The sequence below is a fragment of the Sardina pilchardus genome, chromosome 14 (genome assembly GCF_963854185.1).
Source record: "Sardina pilchardus chromosome 14, fSarPil1.1, whole genome shotgun sequence".
NCBI lineage: Eukaryota > Metazoa > Chordata > Actinopteri > Clupeiformes > Clupeidae > Sardina > Sardina pilchardus.
Window position 1 is genome coordinate 21,198,692 of NC_085007.1, and position 9,018 is coordinate 21,207,709.

Here is a 9,018-nt window from a genome sequence, read left to right on the forward strand (position 1 = left end):
CTTAGTAGTTAGTTAAAGCAAGACTAAAAGTTTTTGTACCTTAAAATAATGCTTCCAAAATCATTTCAGTGGTTCATCAACTCGTAACTGGTCACTTCTGCGTTCACGTCGCAGCCTATATTGGCTATAACCGCACAATGTAAGTTTACCAGATTGGGTAGCGGATCTCAACAGAATGAGACATACAGTAAGAAACAAATCTGACTTTGATGTCGAACTCGCAATACATCATACTTTTGCAAAATCATGCAACATACTCTACCCTGTCTGTGGACATCGTTATTTGCTGGATAAACAAATAGGGTGCTTGCGACAGCAGAAACAAGTGCTTTAGTGTTGTTTTAGATTAAGAAGTACGTACTTTGGGCATTTGAAGTAACTGCACATGAATGATGGCTGTTTAGCTGATCAGTAGGTCAGTAAAATCGAAAAGAAAGTGTCTTTTGGACTGTTGATATCTTCAATCAGCTAAACATTTTTTTTTTGCATAAAAAACATTTACATTTTTTTTTTGTATATTTACATTTGGTTAAACCGCTGACAGTCAAAGCTCTATAGTAGCAGTGGTGGGTTAACATCTGCTGTGAAAAGAAATCACAAATCAGTGTGCTTCTCCAGAAGCTGTGTTACGGAAAATAGTACATTCTTAATCCTTTAGGGGAAAAAATGAATGCTTGTGTGTATTTGGTGCGTTGTGAAACGTTCCAGCTTCCATACTTCACTGGACAGATGTTGGTTCAAAGCCTCAGGCAACTTCCAAGAATTGTGTACCACTTTTGTCTATAGTCTGTAACAAACACAAGATATATCAGTCATTAGTCTTTTCCATCTGCAAATCAATGAACAGCGTTAACTGTAATCGAAGAACAGTCCCTTCCAAATACATTTTCAAATCCAAAATTCACTTCAAATGCTGAAAATACATCTAGAATGGCTGGATGGAAACATAGCTGGTGATTTGGTAAATCCCTAGAGATGGCTGCCATGCTGGTGTGGATGAATGTAAGTCTAACACGGGCTCTCTTTCTGTTCCTCTCAGTTGGACCCCCAGACCCTCCAGGGCAAAGACTGGCAGAGGACTGTCATTCCTATGAATGGGGTGAGTGCACCGCACCACACACACACACACACACACACACACACACACACACACACACACACACACACACACACACGACACACATACAGAAAGAGAGAGAGAGAGAGGGAGACACACACGCATCCTAAGGCACAAAATGTGGCCAATTAGCTCATGTCTCCAACTGTTTCTACGGATTAGCAATCTTAAGCAAGCTTAAATGCAGCTGCTCATGACATTTCAGCGCCATGCCTTATCATTTCCTATACATTATAAAGTACAGTCCATTTCTTATAGGCACTCAGGGTCACTCAGGTGCATTTGTATGCTGTGTTTCAGATTGAGGTGAAGCTGTCCATGAAGTTCACCAGCCGTGAGTTCAGCCTGAAGAGGATGCCTTCATGCAGGGAGCTGGGCGTGTTCGGGGTCAAGATCTCCGCAGTGACCAAGTGAGTAAAACACAACGAGGACAGAAATCGTCAAACGACACTGTGTCACACTTATTCACATGTCTTCATTAGTTAGGTGGCAGTTCCAGAATAAATAACTGTGTAGCAATAGTCTGTGTAGCAACACTCAATCCCCTCTGACTAACCACAGGGGGGTCATGGAACTGTGCTAGGCACCTGTGAGGAGTGTTAGCACCTGCTTAGGGCTTTTCTGTGCGAGTGGCCCGGTGTGCTGGCCTTAGGTGTCGAGTGATTGGCCGGCTCCGCGCCAGGCAGGTGTATCCCAGGAGTGCATGTGCCGGCCACTCACAGGGCCAGCTGGCCGGCGCTGATCTGATCCCATCCAAGCCGACAGCCCTAATCTGAGAGCCAAACAAAGCTACGGGGACGAGCACCAACCTCAGGCAACCCTGGCCTCCACCACCACCACCACCACCTCTGCACCACTCTCTGCCCCCACCCTACCCACTGCACTCATCACCTCCCTGAGCCTCTCAGGCCTGGATAATCCCCTCAATATTCCCATGCCACTCAGCCGCCTACTCTTATACCTCCACCCACCTCACCCCCACCTCTGTCCCCCCTCCCTGCCCAGGCAGGGCCCCTCTCTGTCAGCAGCTCCTGCTTCCCCAGTGTCTGTGGATAAGGGCCTGTGCGGCAGCCAAGTGCAACACAAGGCCAGTCACTTAGAGGCTCCGGGGCTAAAGAGAAGCTAATTGGCTGCTGTTAGCGGTCACATGGAAAATGATTAAATGGTGCTCTTCTGGATGTATTTGCACAGAACATGGTGTGTAAATGGAGTTTGCCTTGAGAGTTTTATAACAGAGAAACGGTACTATTTGAAAGGAGGCAATGTAGGAACGTAGAGATATGTTTTTGGATGTATGATTTTGTGTATGATCAAGTTCAAAGTGTGCGTTGCATACAGACAAGTTTGTGGAGGTGTGTGTGAGTGGGGGTGGGGGGTGGGGGTCTGTCTATCTGTCTGTGTGTGTGTGCGTGCACGCAGACTTTATAGTGTCAGTGTTTTGAAAGTGTATGTGAGAGAGAGAGAGTGTGTTGATGATTGACGCTAATGAAGATTGCTGGTAATGAGCACTTTAATAGTTTTAGAACACAAAGCTCATTAAGAGTGTAGAGACAACATGTCACTATCACCACCAACAAGAGCCGCACTTGTACCAAGGCTGTGTGCTGTCGAGCAGAAAAGGTTAAACTGTCCAACGGCCAAGAACGTGGCATTGTGCACTCCCGCACACACAGTGTGAGGTACTCTCTTAAGTATGTCTGCAATTAAGAGATGATCTTCTCCACAGTGCACAGTTGAATTCACACAGTGTCTATCTGAATTATTGTTGTTCATACAGACGTACTGTGGACAAAATAACAAAGCTGGATGTAGCGTATATTTTGTCAATAGGCTGCTCTGTCATTTGTTATGGATTAATGATATGAATCAAATCTGCTTTGTGACGCTAATTATCTGTGTGCAAATAAAAAGATAATCTACGTCTGTTCTGTTGAATTCACATGAATGCATGCAGTACAGTACATTCGCATACTGAACATACATACTGACTGAGAGATACAATTTTGATTAGTCTAACCGTACATTTTATACAGTAATTTCCTGTGTATTAGCCACATTGTGAATAAGTCGCAGGACAGTGTTTTATGCAAGTTAAAAGAAACAAAAACATATTAATGCCATATTAACTGCCCCGCGTGCATTAACCTCATAGCGGAAGAAATGCAAAGTCAATGTATAAGTCGTGGCTAATAGTTGAGAAATTACGGTAAGCATTAATAATGATTGTATTATCGTCTTCCCCTCCAGGCGTGAGCGATCCAAGGTGCCCTACATCGTGCGTCAGTGCTTAGAAGAGATTGAAAGGCGGGGCATGGAGGAAGTGGGCATCTATCGCGTCTCTGGAGTGGCCACAGATATCCAGGCCCTGAAAACAGCCTTCGACACAAGTGAGTGCCGCCTCCTATGTCTTTCACAACATTGCTTATTTCTAGTTACCTATGAGCCAATTGTGTAATAGGTAATAAAAACACATGAATGATATAGTCCAAAGGTGAATCGTCAGGAAAGAACACCTCACCCTCTCTTTTGCAATGTTTTAAGGCCGTTCTCACTGCCCAAAATCTTTTAAGTGTGTATTTATATGCGCTATGAATATCTCATATCCGGGGGAGCTGTGGCGTACGTCAGCAATCCCACTCCACATGTAGGGCCCAGTGCTCCTGAGGACCCAGCTTTGAGTCTGGCCTGAGGTCCTCTCTGTCCCACACCTCATCTCTCACCCCTGTCCATTTGCTGTGTCCACTCCACTGTACTGTCAATAAATACCTTTATAAAATATCATACGCATTCTGTTCAAGGTATGAGTACTCTATGTTGGAGTGCAGGCCTTTCATCTTTACCCACCAGATTCCAAATTTTTGTTTAAGAATTCATTGTGTTATTTTTTGAGAAATCACGTTTTGTGAAACCAGAGAGGCATTCAGATTCCTTAAACAGAGACGAATGTTCGTGGCCAACATGTTTGTCTAAACATATACATTTCAATGATTTTCTGTAAACATACCATCTAAATGGTAACCACCCATCCAACTCACAACATGTTCACTGAGAACAACCTCTTGTGGATTGCGGAAAATTCAAGATAAACAGAAAAGTGTAACGTTGCCCTCTTTCTCTGTGCCATCCTCTCCCTCACAGATAATAAAGATGTGTCGGTCATGATGAGCGAGATGGATGTCAACGCCATCGCTGGCACACTCAAGCTGTATTTCCGGGAGCTTCCGGAGCCTCTTTTCACTGATGAGCTGTACCCCAACTTTGCTGGTGGCATCAGTGAGTACCTCCCTGCCCTCTCCGTCTTGTTGCTGTTGTTTAGTATAATACTCTTGTACTGCAATTGACCATGACTATGACCATGCCTATGTAGTGTACTTCAACTGACCATAATCCTAGTCGCCTATACTTGATACTCAGTGGTGACTCCTAATAGAAGCCAGCTAGAGGAGCTAGATTCCTCAGAATTAAACAAATTATTAAGTGAACATTTCTATAAAAGTATAAGTGAAAAGCAAACATTACTAAGACATTTGACACCAGTGTATACTTCAACTGACCATGACCTTGGTTTCCAACACTTGTTGTTCCAACACCATGTTTCTCACATAGTGATTTCATTTGTCTGTGTGTGCAGCCCTGTCTGATAGCGTTGCCAAGGAGAGCTGCATGCTGAACCTGCTGCTCTCTCTGCCGGAGCCCAACTTGGTCACCTTCCTGTTCCTGCTGGATCATTTGAAGAGGTACCCACACCCCCCATTTCACACCACAACACAAACTGTAATACATAACTGGATGCAATTATACACAGATGGACACACACCATATATGCAAAGCACTTGCTGTGCACCACAACATGGTCATTCATTTAACATGCAGAAAAGTCCAGCTTTGACAGCATGAGCACACTCACTCACTCAAAGAAAAAATGTTTTTTTATGTATCCACGATATTCATGCGCCAACTATGGGCGTGGCCAATACACTTCAGCGTTCAGAAAGCCAGTTTTCTGTTTCCAGCCCAAGCTGTGTTGTATTGATTTTAATGTGATGGTAGATAGTGCCTGACGGATCCTGATAAGCTATCTAAAAGTAAACATAGCCTATATTTATTCTGCTGGTCATATATTGCATAGAATATCCATAATAAATGCAGAACTATATGAGACTGCATTAAGTTATAATGTAAACAGAATGGACAGAAGATGGAAGCCGGATGGAAGTAGGGTCTCATGAATAATGTGGATAGGTAGAGTATGTGTTGCTGCAGAACACTGTTAACTTATCTGCTTTTGACGCTTGTGTCCTCAGGATTGCGGAGAAGGAGTGCGTCAATAAGATGTCCCTGCATAACCTGGCCACTGTCTTTGGCCCCACCCTCCTGCGGCCGTCCGAGAAGGACAGCAAGATCCCCACCAACCCCACCCAGCCCATCACCATGGGAGACAGCTGGTCACTAGAGGTCATGTCGCAGGTAAGCCCTCCCTCACAGTGACCCATCATCTCTTTCTCCATAATGTCTCTTCCTCTCTCTAACTACTTAGTCACTAGTTTGTTGAAATGTGTGCGAGGCTATTTGATAAATCATGTTTCAACACTCCAATGTATGACTGACTCTCCCATTCTCTCTCAGGTCCAGGTTCTGCTCTACTTCCTTCAGCTTGAAACCATCCCCACCCCGGACAGCAAACGGCAGAGCATCCTCTTCTCCACGGAGGTGTAGAGCGAGTGGCACCAACCTCTCCAGAACAGTAACCGCTAGATCAGGACACAAGGCTGGAGCACTTGCTGTGTGTGGCCACTGGTGTATAAGAAACAAGAGGCACAAACAAACTTCTCTCCTGCTTTTTTTGGAAGGCGCCAGGAAAACTTGTCAACTCGGACTGTAAGTTCCAGCCATGGCCACCAGATGGCGCCAGTTACCTCTGCACAGACCAGAAGAGGGCAGTGCTATTTCTCCCTCCTCCTCTTCCTCCTCCTCTTGACCCATCAACATGCCCATACGCACCAATCTCTCTCCCCCTCCTGTGACAAACACACCGCCACCGTCCGTGTGTCCGTGCGACTCTTCACACCGCATACAGACTATGGGTCTCCCAACATCCAACTGTGGCCCCAGGCTGCTTCGGTCAGTTAATGTCCGCTGTACAGGATGCCGTCGCCTCCGTCGTGTGTCTAGAGTAGGCTACTCTCTCACAGGCTCTCACAGGGCCTTGCTGAGCAGCTCATCGTGGTGGCTAGTTCGTTGCGTTTTAGTCCCGTGTCCCTTCTTTGGCTTTTCTTTTCTGGTGTCAGTCCGTGTGATATTTCTTGACTTACTGTAAAAGATAACTGGCCGGGAAAAAAAAGAAGCACTGCTCTTTTGCCTCCAGCATTGTAGTTCAGTACTGTACAGTGACATGTCACAAGTACTGGTGATTATATTTTGCCAAAGGGAGAAATCTGAGGGTTTCTTTTTTTTTTCATTGATTTGTGATCTCATTGATTCCGAGGGTTTATACGAAGAATTCAGGCGCTGAAGAGATTATGATTATGTGTATGGTATGAGTAACTATGGCATCCCACTTCATCCATGGGCACTCATTTGTAGAAGTCTATCAGAGTCGTTAACTCTCGTTATTTTTTTTTTGACAATCATCTTTAATGTAATAGTAGAGTCCACCTCCCCCCCACCCAATATAATGAAAAAATCCTGCACCATTTTGCCATTGAGTTAATGCAGTGCGTACTTTGCCAGTTGCTTTTCTTTGGACACAGCGAGGAGTTTGACACCACCATGAGGAGCTGCCATGCACATAAGACCTCAAAAGGATGACAAGGGAGTGACGAGCACTTGGGAAGCCGCTCCAATTAGGAGCGCAGGCCTGAGTCATCCCATGCAGTTTTGTTTGTTGAGCTCAGCCCTGGAGTTACAAGCCATTGTGAATGGGCTGCACAGACCGGTGACAGACACAAATGGGAAACAGGAGAAATGTGTGTGTGTGTGTGTGTGTGTGTGTGTATGTGTGTTTGGGTGTCTGTGGGTGTGTGTATCTGTGTGTGTTTGTGTGCATGTTTTGGTTTGTGTCGTAGGGGTGCTGAACTCAGTACAACAGGAGGACGAACATTGTACTTTCCCATTGCTGAGTGTCGGCATAGCATTGATCACGTTTCCATTTTTTTGTCAGTTAATCTAAAGCAGTGTCCTTTGCTCTGTCATTTAGTTTCTTTGTCTTGCAGGACACACCATCCCCACACAGAGATGCCTGAACGTATAGGAATTGTTCCACTTTGTGTTCAGCCCCTTTCTTAGGAGGCTTCTGAATCAATGTTCAACACCATTGTTGGATTTCTGTGATGGTCCTGCCAAAATGTTTTGTATTTTTATTTTAGAAAGAAGAAAAGCATCAGAATTGTGTCTGTACATAAGCATAAAAGCGTTACTTTTGTTTTTCATTTTTATTGTGTTATCTCATTGATAATTTATTATTTGGGATTTATATGAGATTGTAATGAAGGAAGTGATGAATAAGCCTCATTCATCTGAAGGAACTAAGTGAGTTGAAAAAAGAAAAAACAGGACCAATCTCTTTATTGTTACATTATGTTCACCGTGAAGTTTCGACTGGTTGGAGCAAAACGCTCTTTCTCCTCACCTTTGGAGGGATTGCTGTTAAGGGGACAAAACCCTTCACCTTTCCCCTATAAGCGGCCTAGTCTGTTCAGAGTGTTGTGTCCTCTTGGCTGTCACTATAGCACCACACCGATGCATTCTGACAGAAGAGAGACTGTGCACTTACTCCAGGCAATGGGGAGCGAGGACCAGCAAGCCCCTGCTGTTCCATATGATTGGCACTTATGTGTGTCTGCACAGTAGATGTTCCCCCCCTGTCTATGGATGAGGGGCAAACGCAGAGGCCTGGTTGTGTAAAACTTGTATGTCTTGCTCTGTGTTACTTCAATACAATACAATACAGCAGTGCCTCTGTCATTGTGTAAGACGTTTTAAGTGTTTAAGTAATGCTGTATATTAGACAATACTCTTTTTGTCAATGATATGAGGTGTCCTTTTTAGACAGACAGAGAGAGAGAAGTTGGAGAAGAGAACTGGATGCTTCATTGAGTTTTTTTTCTTTCTTTCGGAGGACAGTACAATCTTTGGCCCCGTTAACCTCTTGCAGTCTCCTTACTGTGCCAATACAGTGTCATGCTGCTCGATCCTCTCCTGACAAATGAACTCAGTTATAATAAGTTAACACTCCCTCACTTGTCCTACACTGTTTGTAAAATTGGATTGGACACATGACTGTGTCAGAGCTCCTGATTGGACAGGTTTGTGAGGAGATGCTGTCATTGGTTACTGGACATCAGAAGGAACTGCCTGGAATAGTGTGATATAAGGAAACAAGAGAGGCTTTAGTGATTTGGTTTAACATGCAGGCATGTTTATTAAAGAAGCTTTTCTTTCTCTCTTCTGTTCTGTGTTTTCTTAAACGTGTTGTCCTTCTGTATGATGTTCTAATGACACAGAATAAACCTACTGTATATTCGCTACTGTAGGATGATTTAAAAACAAACCTGGAAATCATTTGAGGTAACATCTGCAACAACAAGATGGAAAAGGAAAGAGATGATAATTTTTTTTGGTTTGCATACTGTTCTGACAGCTGTTAAGATGAAAGAAATACTGAAAGATATCTTCATGCTTCATATCATACTTAAAATGTCACTTTTTTGTTTAGCAGTGAAACCAACTGTATACTGTTGGAGTGCATTCCAAAATATACATTTTGAAGGAAACGAGTCTCTGTATTTTTTTGTTCCCTAATTGTCTTTCAAGTCACTAACCTTGTGTTTTATTAATGTTTCTGTTGGAACTAAGAGATGATTTTAAAAAAAGTTTACTGAATATCCTGAAAAAATATCAAA

The 9,018-nt window shown here is 43.8% G+C and overlaps 1 protein-coding gene across 2 annotated transcripts in view; it reads left to right on the forward strand.

Annotated features, from left to right (window-relative positions):
• bcr (BCR activator of RhoGEF and GTPase) overlaps positions 1–8,883 on the forward strand; it is a 95,395-nt gene extending 86,512 nt beyond the window's left edge. For both annotated transcript variants that reach the window (XM_062554500.1, XM_062554501.1), the window contains exons 17-23: positions 1,040–1,099; positions 1,418–1,527; positions 3,365–3,504; positions 4,256–4,390; positions 4,749–4,854; positions 5,422–5,584; positions 5,744–8,883. In XM_062554500.1, coding sequence (XP_062410484.1) covers positions 1,040–1,099; positions 1,418–1,527; positions 3,365–3,504; positions 4,256–4,390; positions 4,749–4,854; positions 5,422–5,584; positions 5,744–5,833 — 804 coding nt within the window. In that variant the 3' untranslated portion in view covers positions 5,834–8,883. The remainder of the gene's footprint in view (positions 1–1,039; positions 1,100–1,417; positions 1,528–3,364; positions 3,505–4,255; positions 4,391–4,748; positions 4,855–5,421; positions 5,585–5,743) is intronic.
• The last annotated feature ends 135 nt before the right edge of the window (positions 8,884–9,018 follow it).